General features: G+C 48.4%; 2 protein-coding genes across 13 annotated transcripts in view; one reads left to right on the plus strand and one right to left on the minus strand.

Annotated features, from left to right (window-relative positions):
* Positions 1-17,780, minus strand: part of CUNH10orf71 (chromosome unknown C10orf71 homolog) — a 1,142,779-nt gene that overhangs the window by 1,059,120 nt on the left and 65,879 nt on the right. The window lies entirely within an intron of this gene.
* Positions 6,926-8,116, plus strand: LOC143929781 (general transcription factor II-I repeat domain-containing protein 2A-like). Its single transcript, XM_077453758.1, has one exon. It carries the CDS (start codon positions 6,926-6,928, stop codon positions 8,114-8,116), a length of 1,191 nt encoding a protein of 396 aa, XP_077309884.1.

Consider the following 17,780-nt stretch of genomic DNA (forward strand, 5'->3'; position numbering starts at 1 on the left):
AGGTCCGACGATCTTCCCGATGGACTTTCAGCAGAGTTCCGTCTGACTTTCCGAACAAACGGACTAGGCCACACACAAGCACACCAAAGTCCGACGGATTAGATCGTGATGACATACGACCAGACTAGAATAAGGAAGTTCATAGCCAGTAGAAAATAGTTTCCCTAGCATCTGTTTTCGTCCATCGGACTACCATACAGACAAAAGGATTTCTAGACCGTACTCAAGTCCATCGGAAAGATTTGAAATATGTTTTATTTCTACGTCCATGGACTCTTGGGGGGAAAAAAAGTCCTCTGGAGCCCATACATGATCGTAATATCTGATGGATTCATTCCGTCTGACCTAGTCCGTCTAAAAGTCCAATCGTGCGTACACGGCATAATGGTATTAAGCATGTCACGTGTATCGTGAAAGATAAATAAATTATCTAAAAGCTGCTAGCGTTGAACACGTCACATATATCATGCAAAAATAAATACATTAATTGAATATGCTGTGCTAAAAATTATATAGATTGTAGTGTATACTAAAACTATGTAAAATTAATCAAATTAATATAAGTAATAAATGGATATGATATACACACAAAACTAATTTAAAGTGCCTCGTGCATAACTGTGTTTAAAGTGGTTGTAAACCCTTACAAACCACTTTGACCTACAGGTAAGCCTAGATTAAGGCTTACCTGTAGGTCCAAGGAATATTTCTTAAACCTAGAAAGCGGCGCGTAGGCGCACTGTAGGCGCACTGGGTAAGCCGCAGATCGCGGCGATATGCCGCAGATCGCGGCGATATGCCGCGAGTGTCGGCTCCTGTGTGCATGCGCGGGAGAGACCCGCGGAGACCCACCAAGAAGATGGACGCTCGAAACTACAGGGGACATCGGTGACTTCGCTGGCTCCTGTGTCAGGTAAGTGACACATAATGCACTACTATGCGATGCATAGTAGTCCATTATGCTTTACCTTTGCAGAGAATCAAAGAGGAAGTAAACCCATCAGGGTTTACTTCCTCTTTAAAACTATAAACATAAACAAATAATATATAGAAAAAGTGCTCCTGTGCAATATATAATTTCCAAATATGTCGTAAATGACCACGCTGAAAATAAACAACACTGCAGGGGATATGTGATTCAAATCATAAGACAAAGTGCTCATGTGCATATAAATCACATCCAAATCACATCCAACTGCGTCTCTAGTAATGTGATAAATGTTTGTGCAATTCAGGAACAATAAAAAGTGTGATCCAAGACGTGCTGGTGTGTCTTCACTCAGGTGCCCCCCCTTAGGTAGTAAACGCTCATCTTGGAGCATGCGACTTTGATCAAATGTATCTAACTAACGGTTCCTGTGTATTATACGCAGTGAAACTATAGGCAAAAAAAGTAGAGTGTCTTCGGTCTCCAACAAAATGGCCACGACATTATTTCAAGATTGACAAGTCTAATTATATTTCCCCCTGAAGTAGATACGATATCCCTGTAGCGACACTAGTTGGGGAGGGGTCAGGGCGGCATGACAAAACATCTTGTAAGCTAAGGAGGATGCTCGTATCATCCCGATACCACCCTGGTATAATCTGCAAATGTTCATCATAGAATGGTGCACTGACTCACCTGATAAATGTGAGTACCCCAGATGGGGATCTTTGCTTTAGTGAAATAAATTGTTTAAAACGTCTTTGCACTATTGAGTTTTTCCTTTCACATATCCCGGATAACTATGCTGAGGAACCCAGGAGCCTGACATTTTAAAGAGCCCAGAGGTGGTTCACATGCGTGCTTTGATTTAGCTTAATTGCAAAGTTGCATGCTCCAAGGTGAGCGTTTACTACCTAAGGGGGGGCACCTGAGTGAAGACACCCCAGCACGTCTTGGATCACACATTTTATTGTTCCTGAATTACAAAGACGTTTATCATGTTACTAGAGACGCAGTTGGATGCAATTTGGATGTGATTTATATGCACATGAGCACTTTGTCTTATGATTTGAATCACATATCCCCTGTAGTGTTGTTTATTTTCAGCATGGTCATTTACGACATATTTGGACACTATATATTGCACAGGAGCACTTTTTCTACATATTATTTGTTTATGTTTATGGTTTTAAACACAGTTATGCACGAGTAGAGATGGACGAACTTCCGACGGGACGTTTCGCGAGCGCCAACCTGCGAACGCGAACCGTGAACGCGGCCAAAAGTTCGCAAACCGCAAAGTTTGCGGCAGTCCCCATTGATTTCAATGGCAGGCAAACCTTAAAAACCTACAGGTCATATTTGTAGCCACAAAATACTTACTAAATACATACTAAAAGTATGAAGTGAATCTGGGATCGACAACAACAAGCATTCTTTTTTTATCTGTGACATTTTGACAATTCAGGACTCAGGAGCGCATGAAGGCAATGGAGGAGAGGAAAGGTCAGGGTAGGCTATGAAAAGGGTGCAGGAGATGATCACCAGCACTGTGATAGAGAGCACTGACACCAGCACCGTGATATAGAGCACTGACACCAGCACCGTGATAGAGTGCACTGACACCAGCACCGTGATAGAGAGCACTGACACCAGCACCGAGATAGAGAGCACTGACACCAGCAGCGTGATATAGAGCACGGGCGCCAGCACCGTGATATAGAGCACTGATACCAGCACTGTGATATAGAGCACTGACACCAGCACCATGATATAGAGCACTTACACCAGCACTGTGATAGAGAGCACTGACACCAGCACCATGATATAGAGCACTGACACCAGCACCGTGATAGAGAGCACTGACACCAGCACCGTGATAGAGAGCACTGACACCAGCATCGAGATAGAGATCACTGACACCAGCACCGTGATAGAGTGCACTGACACCAGCACCGTGATATAGAACACTGACACCAGCACCGTGATAGAGTGCACTAACACCAGCACCGTGATAGAGTGCACTGACACCAGCACCGTGATATAGAGCACTGACACCAGCACCGTGATATAGAGCACTGGCACCAGCACCATGATATAGAGCACTGACACCAGCACCGTGATAGAGTGCACTGACACCAGCAACGTGATATAGAGCACTGACACCAGCACCGTGATAGAATGCACTGACACCAGCACCGTGATAGACTGCACTGACACCAGCACTGTGATATGGAGCACTGACACCAGCACTGTGATATGGAGCACTGACACCAGCACCGTGATATAGAGCACTGACACCAGCACCGTGATAGAGTGCACTGACACCAGAACCGTGATATAGAGCCCTAACACCAGCACCGTGATAGAGAGCACTGACACCAGCACCAGCACCGTGATATAGAGCACTGACATCGGCACCGTGATAAAGTGCACTGGCACCAGCACCATGATATAGAGCACTGACACCAGCACCGTGATATAGAGCACTGACACCAGCACCATGATATAGAACACTGACACCATCACCGTGATAGAGTGCACTGACACCAGCACCGTGATATAGAGCACTTACACCAGCACCGTGATATAGAGCACTGACACCAGCACCGTGATAGAGAGCACTGACACCAGCACCGAGATAGAGATCACTGACACCAGCACCGTGATAGAGTGCACTGACACCAGCACCGTGATATAGAACACTGACACCAGCACCGTGATAGAGTGCACTAACACCAGCACCGTGATAGAGTGCACTGACACCAGCACCGTGATATAGAGCACTGACACCAGCACCGTGATATAGAGCACTGGCACCAGCACCGTGATAGAGAGCACTGGCACCAGCACCGTGATAGAGTGCACTGACACCAGCACCGTGATATAGAGCACTGACACCAGCACTGTAAAGAGAGCACTGACACCAGCACCGAGATAGAGAGCACTGACCCCACCACCGTGATATAGAGCACTGACACCAGCACCGTGATATAGAGCACTGACACCAGCACCGTGATAGAGTGCACTGACACCAGCACCGTGATATAGAGCACTGACACCAGCACCGTGATAGAGAGCACTGACACCAGCACCGTGATATAGAGCACTGACACCAACACCATGATAGAGAACACTGATACCAGCACCGAGATAGAGAGCACTGACACCAGCACCATGATAGAGTGCACTGACACCAGCAACGTGATATAGAGCACTGACACCAGCCCCGTGATAGAGAGCACTGACACCAACACCGTGATATAGAGCACTGACACCAGCACCGGGATATAGAGCACTGACACCAGCACCGTGATATGGAGCACTGACACCAGCACCGTGATAGAGAGCACTTCATTTTTAGAAATGTGAGGTAGTCAACACTGTTGTGAGCTAGGTGAGTGCGCTTATTGGTCACGATCCCCCCTGCTGCAATGAACGTCCTTTCGGACAGGACACTGGATGAGGGGCAAGCCAACAGTTCCATTGCAAATTGGGCAAGCTCTGGCCAGAGGTCAAGCCTGCCCACCTAGTAGTCCAGGGGTTCATCACTCGTCAGAGCGTCCACATCGGCCGTTAACCCGATGTAGTAGGACACCTGTCGGTCTAGGCGTTCCCTGATGCTGGATCGGGATGAGACCTGTCAATGGCAAGAGGGTTATCCGGCGTCATAATTTTTTTACGCTCGAACATTTGGCCCATGGAAGCCTGCCTTTTTCCAGAAAAACATGAGCTTGGCATGATGGAAGGTGGAGTGGAGGACAATTGAGAGGAGAAGGAGAAGTAGAAGTCGAGGCTGGATGGTGAGAGCCTGGAGGGCTTTGTGTGTTCCGTTGCTCCCACTGGGCTCGGTGATGGCAGCCCATGTGCCTTCTTAAGGCAGTCGTCCCTAGGTGAATGTTGGGCTTACCGCGACTTATGCGCTGACTGCAAAGATTGCAGATGGCAACACTATTGTCAGCAGCGGACACGTTAAAAAAAGCCCACACTGCGGAGCCATGTGCCGGCGTCCTGGGAGCGCCAGATGTGACCGTACATATTTGATGCCTCGCTCCTGATACATTAGCAGTCTGCTTTGTCCCTTCTGTGCAATCTAAGTTCTTCCTGCTTCTCCTCCCTATCTGCTGGTCCATATCTCCCTCTGAACTCCCCCCCTCTTCCTCTCTTGTGGGCACCCACGTGGTATCACTAGACACGTCATCATCGACAAAACCTTCCCCACCACTATAATTAGAGATCTCGGAGTAGGCAGCAACAGCAGGGACCAACCTCCTCCTTGGGCTGATCTGGGTACTGTCGTCAGACTGCTGAGTGGCGGTTGTTGCTACCTCCTCTTCCTGATCCAATGCCAAGAGTGGCTGCGCATCGGAAATGTCTTGATATGGATCGGAAAATAATTCCTGTGACTCAAGCTGAAGGTATATGGTGGTGGTGGTGTTGGTGGTAGTGTCTTTGGGGGTGCATATAGCAGAGAGTGAAGAAGAGGGTGCAGATCAAGAGGATGAGGAGGGTGCAGAAGAGTAAGGCTGAGTGAGCCACTCAACCAAGTCTGGTGCATCCTTTGACGTAATCGCACGCACCTTCTGCAATTTGCCACTTTGGCTCAAGCCTGTTGCTCCTGCCCTACACCTACCACTCCTACAGAAGGGCCTGCCTCTTCCTCTGCCTGTCATTTTTTTAATGACCCTGTGACAAAAGTCTCTAGAGCAGTGCAGTATGTATGTGGAAGAAGGTATATAACACCCCACTTCAATCTGTCGTTTTTGGGGGCCACTGGTCTATCACACCAGTTATAATACTTTTTTTTATTGCGTTTGTCATTCTTTGTAGTATCGCTGCAGAACTGCTCAGCAGTCACAATGCTGCACAGTGGAAATGCACTATACTATGCTTTCTATATGTGCAAGTATTTTATACGTGTATTACACACCTATATACTGCACACCAAATAGTACACCTATACCAGTCCTTAAAAGGACCTTTGTGGACCTAGGGGTGGCCAACCCGCGGCTCCCGAGCCGCATGCGGCTCTTTGCCCGGTTCCGTGCGGCTCTTACGTTACTTACGCTACTGGCTATGAACTTCCTTATTCGAGTCGAGTCGTACGTCATCATGTTCGAATCCGTCGGAGTTTGGTGTGATTGTGTGTGGCCAAGTCCGCTCATTCGGAAAGTCCGTCAGAATTGCAAAACATGCTTCAAATTTTTCGGCCAGAACTCTGCCGTTCGCCATCCGCTCTCATACACACCTCCGCTCACCCCTCACTCTCACTACCCCGCCCCCTTGCTCTGTATTTACGTCAAATGCACACGTTGGCAGTTTTTCAGTAAGAGCAAAATGGCAGGGAAAAAATGCACAGCAAAACGAAAATATGAAGAAGAACACAGGACGTTTTTAACAGAGTGGGAGAGTTTATATTTTTTTGTTGAACGTAATGGAAAGCCATTCTGCCTTATATGTCAGGTGTCCTTGTCGCATTTCAAAGCTTCAAACCTTCAGCGCCACTTCAGCTCACTCCATGCTAACATCGACCAGGAATTTCCAAAAGGGACTGAACTTCGCAAGCACAAGTTGGTTACTTTGAAAAGTCAGACAGAAAAGCAGGAAAAGTTTTTCAAAAAACTTACAAAGCACACAGAGACTGTAACGCTTGCATCGTATCAACTGGCTTGGAACATTGCACGGGCCAAAAAGCCATACAATGAAGGGGAGTTCATTAAAAAATGCCTCTGTGACATTGTTGAAATCTTGTCTCCTGAAAACGACAAACTAAAACGAATGGTATCAGACCTCCAACTGTCCCGCCACACTGTTGAGCACAGAATATCAGGCATTAACACGTCTATTCAGTCAAAGTTGCACTCTGATCTTCAAGCTTGTGAGTATTTTAGTGTCGCATTGGATGAGAGTTGTGACATACAAGACAAGGCTCAATTGGCAATATTTGTACGGTCTGTGTCAAACGATTGTTTGATCAAAGAGGAACTCCTCGATATTATGCCTTTAAAAGACAGAACCCGTGGCATAGATGTGAAAGATACAATGATGGATGCATTTGTGAAAGCAAATCTGCCCATAGCGAAACTAACTGCAATAGCCACAGATGGAGCGCCAGCCATGATTGGATCTGTGAATGGGCTTGTGGGGCTGTGCAAAGCTGACCAAACATTTCCAGAGTTTTGGAATTTCCACTGCATCATACACAGCGAGCAACTTGTGTCTAAAACATTGAATTTGGACAGTGTCATGAAGCCTGTGATGGCAATCGTCAACTACATCCGTACACATGCGCTTCACCACCGGCAATTCAAGAATCTCATCGCTGAGCTGGACCAAGGGCTTCCAGGTGACCTGCTGCAACACTGCACTGTAAGGTGGCTGTCAAAAGGCCAGGTACTCTCTCGCTTCTTCCAGCTTTTGGATGCTGTGAAACTGTTCATGGAAGAGAAGAACAAGGACTATCCACAGCTCTCGGACCTCGAGTGGGTTATGGATCTGGCCTTTTTGGTTGACATGCTGTGTCACTTGGACAAACTGAACCTGACCTTGCAGGGTAAGTTAAAAATGCTGCCTGATCTGGTGCAAAGTGTGTTTGCATTTGTCAACAAACTGAATTTGTTCAAGGCGCATATTCAAAAGGGAGATTTAACACATTTTCCCACTCTACTAAAAGCCAGCGGGCAGGTCACCAGCGCCGTCCTGAACAAGCAAAGAGCCAGATATGCAACACTGGTTGAAAAGCTGCACGAAAGCTTTGTGGCCCGGTTCCGTGATCTACAACTGAAAAGGCCACAGATTACGTTCCTTGTCGACCCATTTAACGCTGAGACGGACTGTTTGAAAGCCCCGCTAGTCATAGATGAGGGTGCGGCTGAGATGGAGATGATTGATCTTCGTGAAGAGGACAAACTGAAACCTGCTTTAAAGGAAGGGACCATTGAGTTTTGGAAACTTGTGCCAATGGAAAAATACCCCAATGTCAAACGAGCTGCACTTAAGATACTGTCAATGTTTGGGTCAACATATGTCTGCGAGTCTGTGTTTTCCACCCTGAAACACGTGAAATCGAAGCATCGGTCTGTTCTGACCGACACCCATGTGAAAGAATTGCTTCGAGTTACAACAACGGAGTACAAGCCAGATTTGAACAGGATTGTTCAAGACAAGGATTGCCAGAAGTCCCACTAAATAACACATATAATGCGCATAATAAAAGGAAAAATGTTTTGTAAATTGTTCTATTATTCTTGTTATGGATTTGGTTAAACAGAGTTTGTCTGTGTGAGAGTGCACACAGTGTTCATTGTTGAAAATGACTGGCCTGTGGTCTTTGTAGTGTTAAAACAGTGTGTGACATTTACAATAAATCCAGCTGAGCAAACGTATGTGTGTATGAGGAAGGGATGGGGTGATGTTCATGTGTGCCCATGCGTATGATGTGGCTCTTGGTCTTTGTCTGGTTGGCCACCCCTGTAGTAGCTAGTGATTTGCAGACTGTCCCTCAGTCCCTACACTGATAAAAGACTGATGCAGAATAGGGTAGCAGTCAGCAGCAGTGCACCAGCACCCTATATATTGTACACCTATACCAGTCCTTACAAGGACCTTTGTGGACCTAGTGATTTGCAGACTGTCCCTCAGTCCCTACACTGATAAAAGACTGCTGCAGAATAGGGCAGCAGTCAGCAGCAATGCACCACAACCCTATGTATTGTACACCTATACCAGTCCTTACAAGGACCTTTTTGGACCTAGTAGCTAGTGATTTGCAGACTGTCCCTCAGTCCCTACACTGATAAAAGACTGCTGCAGAAACGAGCAGTAATCTGCAGCACAGCAGTGCATCAGCACCCTATATATTGTACACCTATACCAGTCCTTACAAGGACCTTTGTGGACCTAGTAGCTAGTGATTTGCAGACTGTCCCTCAGTCCCTACACTGATAATAGACAGCTGCAGAAACGAGCAGTAATCTGCAGCACAGCAATGTACCAGAACCCTATATATTGTACACCTATACCAGTCCTTACAAGGACCTTTGTGGACCTAGTAGCTAGTGATTTGCAGACTGTCCCTCAGTCCCTACACTGATAAAGGACTGCTGCAGAAACGAGCAGTAATCTGCAGCACAGCAATGTACCAGCACCCTATATATTATACACCTATACCAGTCCTTACAAGGACCTTTGTGGACCTAGTAGCTAGTGATTTGCAGAATGTCCCTCAGTCCCTACACTGATAAAAGACTGCTGCAGAATAGGGTAGCAGTCAGCAGCAGTGCACCACAACCCTATATATTGTACACCTATACCAGTCCTTACAAGGGCCTTTGTGGACCTAGTAGCTAGTGATTTGCAGACTGTCCCTCAGTCCCTACACTGATAAAAGACAGCTGCAGAAACGAGCAGTAATCTGCAGCACAGCAATGCACCAGCACCCTATATATTGTACACCTATACCAGTCCTTAAAAGGACATTTGTGGACCTAGTAGTAATAGCTAGCTAGTGATTAAACTGACTGTCCCTGCTCCACACAGTGTCCTGTCCCTACACTGACAAAAGACAGGCTGTGGCAATCACCAGCACAGCCATGCACTGAACCCTATATATTGTACTACACCTATACCGGTCCTTAAAAGGACTTTTGTTGACCTAATAGCTAGCGATTGGTGTCACTACAGTCTTTCCCTGCTCCACACAGCAACCTCTCCCTACACTGACATAAGACAGAATGTAAAATGGCCACCAGATCAGGTCTATTTATAAGGTAGGGGGAATGTCCAATTGTCCATGTGCTGAAATGTCTCAATTGGCTGTCCTGTACCCCATGATGGATGTGTCATTATGGGTCAAAGTTCTTTCACACTGTAAACACATATGTCCGCCTGGCGAACAGCGGCAATAGTCCACCAATCGGGCGAATCGCGAACACGCAAAATTCAACGCAAACCGACAGCCGGGCGAACCGCAAGGCCATCCCTATGCACGAGGTCATTTAAATTTTGTTTGTATAGCATAGCCATGTCTTAATTATATTAATTTGATTAATTTTACATAGTTTTAGTATACACTACAATCTATATAATTTTTAGTGCAGCTTATTCAATTAATGTAGCGCAAAAAAAATAGTTTTAAGGTTCAAAAAAATCGATCAAAATCAAATTTAAAAAAGATATAGAATTTTTATTGCATAGATAGTATAAAACAATTTATAAAATTCAGGCCATATCAACCCTTTGGTCAATGTACAAAAGTGTGATTGCCTCTACGTGCTTCACCACAGCGTGGCTTCTTCTGGAGATTTTGTAGGACCTTGTTACTTAATATATTACCACCTTTTAAAGTGATCTTGGTTCCAAATGATCCCCTAGACCCATCAAAAGATTCAGTGGGGAATGTCTGTGCCACAAAAAGTGAGAGAAGAGAAGAACGATTGCCCTATAGTCACACCTATTGTTTCAAGAAGATTTGCAAATTGATCGATCAATATTCATATCCTTTCTCGAATGTAAACTTCCTCTAGTGCCGTCAAATTTCAGGGTATTTGTACCCTCTTTCAATTTGCCACTGTTCCTTAGCTCCTTAACCAGTGAAAATCAGACTTTTTTCAATCTATCACAAGGGTTTAACACTTTTAGAGTTATGGAGCCTCACTGGTAACAGGGTGAATGGTCACAGCCAACCAATACTGCCTATCAGTGCCAACCAATGCTGCCTATCAATGCAAATCAATGCTGCCTATCAGTGCAAACCAATGCTGCCTATCAGTGCCAACCAGTGCCAACCAATGCTGCCTATCAGTGCCAACCAATGCTACTAGTGCCAACCAGTGCCAACCAATGCTGCCTATCAGTTTCAACCAATGTTGCCACTCAGTGCCAACCAATGCTGCCAATCTGTGCCAACCAGCGCCAACCAATGCTGTCTATCGGTGCAAATCAATGTTGCCTATCAGTGCCAATCAATGCTGGTTATCAGTGTCAACCAGTGCCAACCAATGCGGCCAATCAGGTGCCAACCAATGCTGCCTATCAGTGCCAACCAATGCTGCCAATCAATGCCAATCACTGATGCCTATCAGTGCCAATCAATACTGACATTCAGGGCTACCTATCAGTGCCAGTTGATGCTGCCTATCAGTGCCAATCAATGCTGCCAATCAGTGTCCATCATTGCTGTCAATCAGTGCCCATAAGTGCTGCTAATTAAAGCCCATCAGTGCCACATGTTAGTGCCAATCAGTGTTGCCTATCAGTGCAGCAAGTCAGTGCTGTCTATCCATGCCAATCAGTGCTGCCTATCAGTGCCACCAATTAGTGCCCATCAATGCTGCCAATCAGTGCAGCATATTAGTGCCCATCAGTGCTAATCAGTGTCCCTTAATGCTGCCAATCCATGCCACCTATCAGTGCCAAGCAGTGCCCAACAGTGCAGCCTATCATTGCTACAAATCAGTGCCCATCATTGCTGCCAATCAGTGGCAATCATTTCTGCCTAACAGTGCCACTAATCAGTTCCTATCAGTACATATCAGTGCTGCCAATCAGTGTCAATCAGAGATAAACATCTGTGCAGCCTATCAGTGGATGTCAGTGCTGCCAATTATTGCCACTTGTCAGTGTCAGTCGGGGGGCAGCTATTAGTGCCCATCTTTGCTGCCAATCAGTGCCACCTATCAGTGGCAATCAGTGCCCATCAGTGCTGCCAATCGGTGCCAGTGTCCATCAGTGCTGCTAATCAGTGCCCATCAGAGCACTGAGTGTAGGGATGAGGAGATGAGCAGCCAGGCACATGGGGGGGAGGGGGGGCTGGTTGGGTACAACTGAAATCCGTTGATGTTTATTAGTACATGCTGATCTTTCATATAATAGGTAATCACCACACTACTATTTACAATAAACTACTGGAGGTAAAATAAAAAAAAAGTGTCAGTGAAAGGCCTGCCGCTAAGCAATGTTACGTGTTCCCACACCACAAAAAAAAAAAAAAAGTGCAGCACTAGCTTACTAATCAATAATTTAACAATAATAGTGGAACCTGTAATGTATGGAAATCTCATTAAACTTCAATATTACCACAATACCAGTCTCTGTGATATGTAACGTCACATATAATAGGGACGTAGGGACATGTGATAGGGGTAGGGACATGTGATGTGAGTGTGCAATGTACAGGGATAGGGACAATTGTAGACACTCACTCAGGTTGAACTGGATGGACTGGTATCTTTATTCAACCTTACTAACTATGTAACTATGTAACTATAATACACATCAAACTGAAAACAAGACATAACAAATGAAACTTAGGGATGGTGGAAACCCCTCTTCAGATAATTGCAATACAAACTAACTTCAAATGCAACAACTTGACTAGGGCAGTCAGATACCTTACTATCCCAAACAAACATGTTTCCCAACTTTACACTTATTAATAATGACACTGAGACCTGCTGGTTGTAAACGGCCTGTTCGGCCTTTATTAACAATAAATAACCAAAAACTCAATAAAACCAAAAACTTTATTTACAACAAACTTTTCCAGCTCCAATCCCAATACCTTTTGTTGCCGGTCCCTGTCGACCCCATCTTCAAACTTTTTTGGTCTGTAATACCTTTAAGTTAGTATCTGTCCCCAGCCGCCAGAAATTGCCTTGGGGACCACTAACTGACCACAGAACCCACCAAATTTTGTTACCCGGTAGTCTATACTTCAACCAGACCACCGGGAGGACTCCACACCTGAAATGGGTCCCACCATTTAATCAATACCCCTTACACTCGTGCCCACCTCCACACCAGCAGCGCTCTGTGAATACCTTCCTCCAATCCTAATGCCCAGAGATCAATGCCCACCGAGTTGAGATGTACCCCATCCCCCATCAGGTATCTCCATGTGTCGACCTCCAATTCCAAATGTCGCACCACCACCCCACCATTACAGGCAAAGAACCTCCTCACCTCTCTATTGACCTTAATACGGGTCTTATTCAGCTTCTCAATAGACCTTGCCCCTCTCCAGGCCAATCGGGCAACAATGTCCGACCATACCAGTAGCACGCTCAGGAAGGAAGTGTGTAGCCAAAGAAAATCCCACTTGATGTCCTTAATAACCTGGCGCATAGGTCTAATGCACAGGTCGTTGCCCCCCACGTGAAGAACCAAAATGTCAGGAGGCTGGTCCAACCGTGCAAAACGGTGAACCTTAGGGACCACCCTGTGCCACATCATCCCAGGCACCCCAATCCACCTGACCATGCCCTCAGCCCTATCCACCCTGAGTTGCCTCCCATCCGGCCTGACATCTGCCCGCTTTGCCCCCCAGAAAACATATGAATGTCCCATAATCCAGATGAGACATTGGGGGTTATCTGTAATGACACAACAAAGAGAAAAAAAAACGACCCAGCCATAGAACAAATCTCAAACATTAAATATTATCCATGCACCCACAGATTATAACAGATGTGGGCGAACATATAACAAATACCTGGCAGATTCCCATCTCCCAATCCTTTTTATAGCCTACGGCGGGAGCCCCCACCGAGATGAATGGGCCGCATAATCCCCCGGATTCAATCCCCCGGCTTTCAAACATTTACAAAGAACCGCTGTAAATTGAAACCTGGACAGGCAGGTACCATCCAAGTGTACCAGCAATGCCCGCTCCCCGCGAGGCCGCAGTCCCAGAAAATGCTCCAAAGCCGCCACCGGACAGTATGCTACGTCCTGGCACCTGAACAACTCCACGGTCACCCCTTTGCCTAGCTGATCCGTTTTTGACCGCCTGATCCTAAGCTGCACAGACGACCCACTGTATCGCACATCACCCAATTGCAGCCCCCCCCCACTTGCTTCACAGGTGATACCAATTCCCCGATTCTAAAGGCTCCAAAAAAGGCCAGCAGAAACGCCGCCCTAAAAAGCACCTGCTCAAAATAAGATGAACATACCTTTGCTAGGTGCACCAAAATAATGCCCAGCACCTCAAAAGACACCGGGCGTCTGGAATCCTTCCTAACACTCCCCCTGCGGTAACCCCGCAGTGCTCACCGCACTACAAATGACTTAGTACAATCCTGTCGACCCTCCAACTGGAACAAAAATGCCAGGGCCGCCATCTTCCTGCCAATAGCCGCCCCCGACATGCCGTTTACGTAATTACTGCAAATAAAATAAAGCAACCACTCCTGCAAATTTTCGGAGTCCACTGACTCGCCTACCTCATCCACTAACAAAAACCATTCCAGCCAAACCTTCTCATACACCTTCCAGGTTCCAGCGCTGAGCGACTGTAGTACTAATCCTGCGGCGACTCCAGCACAACTGTCCAAAGTTCCGGTGGACACAGTTCCCCTCTGCTGGCCGCCTCTGGCGCCAACGTGCGAAACTCTTCCCACTGGAAACGAGATAGAGCATCCACCAACTTGTTATCCACCCCAGGAATGTGCACAGCATACACAAAAGCATTCAACCTAAGGCAACTCAGCACTAGATAACGCAACAACCGGATAACTGGGGGAGAAGAAGCCGTGACATTGTTGATAGCCGCTACCACCCCCATGTTATCACAATTAAATCGCACCTTTTTGTTCCTCAGCACATCCCCTCAGATTTCCACGGCCAAAACAATGGGGAATAATTCCAGCTGAACCAAATTCTTCAACAAACCTGCTGCGTGCCATGCCTCCGGCTACGGTTCTGCGCTCCACCTCCCTTGACAATATGCACCATATCCCACAGACCCCGCCGCGTCTGTGAACAAGACCAAGTCAGCGTTGCTGACCGGCCCCGTCTGCCAGAGCGAGTGACCATTGAAGGATTCTAGGAACTTATCCCAAATCCGTAAATCAGCTCGCAGCTCCTTGCTCAGGCGCACGTAATGATTGGGAACTCGCACCCCCGCCGTGGCCGCCGCCATTTTTCCGCAAAATATGCGACCCATAGGGATAATCCGGCAGGAAAAATTCAATTGGCCTAACAGGAATTGCAACTCCCTCAACCTAAGCTTTCCTTTTCCGATGGCCATGCCCACCTCCCTCCGGAGGGCCACCAATCTATCCTCCGGCAACCTGCATTCCATGGCCACCAATCAATGGTGATTCCCAAAAAGACCAACTCCGAGGCAGGTCCCTCCATTTTTTCGGCCGCCAATGGGATTCCAAAGCGTTCAGCCAAGTGCTGAACCGTCCCTAGTAAAACCCCACAACATCGCGAGGCCAGTGGACCAATGCGCAGGAAGTCATCCAAATAATGGATGACCGAATTGATTCCCGCCACCTCCCTAACCGCCCACTCAAAAAACGAACTAAAGGCCTCAAACAGGGCACAAGAAATTGAACAACCCATCGGTAGGCAGCGGTCAACAAAATAAGACCCCTGCCACCAACACCCTAACAAACGACAACTTTGAGGATGCACCGGCAACAACCGAAAAGCCGATTCCACGTCGGCCTTTGCCATGAGCGCCCCTTTACCGTACTTCCTAACCCATGTGATAGCCGCATCGAATGATGTATAGGTTACCGCACAGATTTGCGGATCGATACCATCATTCACTGAAATGCCTTTGGGGTAAGACAGATGATGGATCATCCGAAACTGCCCCGTCTCTTTTTTAGGAACCACTCCCAACGGGGAAACTATCAAACCCGGGAGTGGTGGGGCCGCAAATGGGCCCGCCATCTGCCCCAGAGCCACTTCCTTAGCTATTTTTGCAGTCACCACCCCCAGATGAAGCAGCGCCGACCTCAAATTATCCGACACTGGCGGGATCTCCCGCATTGTGCTCGGAATGCGAAAAACCCTCCCTGAACCCTGCTTCTAACAATTCAGCGGCCGCCCGGTCGGGATACCTACTTAGGAAAGGCAACATCCTTTCCAGTGTCACCGGCGTCACCCCCTTTTCCAGCGATGTCCCCCGTTCTCCCTTTTCCATGCTTGAAACACTGGGTGAAGGGGTGTGTGCCACTGCAACCGGAGCATTCGTGCTTGTATCGACACGAATTGCCAAACCTGCACGATCCCTCATTGAATTGCCAGCAAACCCCCTTTTTAAGGGCCGGTGATCCTGAGGAGGAAGCGCCCCCCCCCCCCCTTGGAAAAAACTGACTCAAAGCCCCCGGGACGACATCATCAACTTCATCCACAGGCTGATGTCCTTGTGGTCCCATCTAATAGAGGGACGAATGGCCTTCCACTGATGAAATTGCTCGTCATACCGAAGCCACGCCAGTCCCCCATACACCCTGTGGGCCTCACTGATGGCCTCCAAGTAGCATAACAGTGCGGAGCAGTTCTCGGGAGCCTTTTCACGCTCGCGAAGATTGCGAACGCTTGCAACCAGTTTGCAAACGTCCTAAGAATAAGCTGGTACCTGCGTTTTTCTTCCTCCTCCTTTTTATTCTCATCCGGCTTCACCCTATCTAAATTAAATTTCTCTAAGGGGAGCAGGGAAAATATTTCCACAAACTCGTCCTTCCAAATTTTTTCCCGCACCTCCTGCTTCAGATGAGCCCCTAGCGGACCTTCGAAGCACACGTAAACTTCACAGCGTGCGGCGTCCGACAGTCTCACCTTCTCCGCGTCCTTGTCCTTCTGCGTTGCAGCCGACGGCATACTCACCGCTTTCTCTGTCTGGGTCCCCGCACACCCACCAACACTGACGGCGGAGCGGCCTGCACCGCCCTCTGTGTCCCGGCCCCCGTGCCAGACGTCATCCAGGGCCCGACCGGTGCGGGAAAAAATTGGACGCACCGTCCAATCGTCGCAATAATTCCCGCAAGGACTCCCAGAGAGACCCCTCCGGCTCCCCTACCGCAGGACCCTGCCCCCCACCTGCCCCCTCTCTCCGCTGACTGGTAGACAAGACAGACAAAACAGGTGAAGGGATAGGTGACAGTGACTTATCAGGCTGCCTTGGGCGAGAAGACCCTCCAGCCGCTGGTCCCAGTACCACCGCTGCCTCATGGGGCTCATCCGTCAGCTCACCGTCCTCACTGCTGCTTTCAGAGGCTGCTGGTCTGTCTTGAGGGCGCCGCTCTTCCATCTCCATCCACACACCTCTGCATGCTGTATCCCGAGTGACCGGTGGTGGATTGCTGACAGCCCCCCCCCCGAGGGCTTCCTGTTCGAGCTCCGTGTCCCCTTCCGCTGACGTCATCGGGTTGCGCCGCTGGAACGGCCAGCACACAGGCACTTCCCTGGCCAGACCTTCCAGGCCCCCGGGGAGACCTGGAGGCGGGGCCTCCCGACCGCCGAATCTGATAGGCTGAAGCGCGCCCTCCACGAGTCAAGATGGTGCCCATCTCCGGGGGGCCACCGGCAGCAATGGAGGAAATACCGGCACCCGATCACTCCGCTCTCCCACGACGGCCGCCACCCTGACCGGAACCTCGCCAGAGGTGGCCGCCGTGTGTACCTGCGCCTGGACCACGACCGACGAGACCGGCCTAGACACCCGGTGAGTGCCTCTTCCTCTGGGACTTTGCCGTAGAAGGGGATTCCTTCCAGTCCCCCCACCAGCCAACGGGGGGGTCTGCTTGGCAGGGGGTCCTGAAGGGGCCCAGCTGGGACTCTCAAAACGGCGTTGAGTCCTGGGGGTGTTGTCAGGACTAAGGCGCTCTGGAGACCTGGACCTCCTAGCCCGTCTAGGTGCAGGCCCCGGTAACAGGGGGCCCTGCCTCACCCCCTGCAGAGATGCTGCAATCTGACCCTGCAGCCAGTCCGTGCCATGGAGCTCTGCAGCAGCCCTGAGCTGCCCAAATAACTGGTCAAACTCACTCATCTTTTTCTTTCTGCAGCACCACCAACTACCAACTTCTCACCTCGCTTCTCCTTCCCAAACTGCTGA

The sequence above is a fragment of the Lithobates pipiens genome, unplaced genomic scaffold (genome assembly GCF_037356315.1).
Source record: "Lithobates pipiens isolate NorthernLeopardFrog02 unplaced genomic scaffold, aLitPip1_a1.2 Scaffold_25, whole genome shotgun sequence".
NCBI classification, from domain to species: domain Eukaryota; kingdom Metazoa; phylum Chordata; class Amphibia; order Anura; family Ranidae; genus Lithobates; species Lithobates pipiens.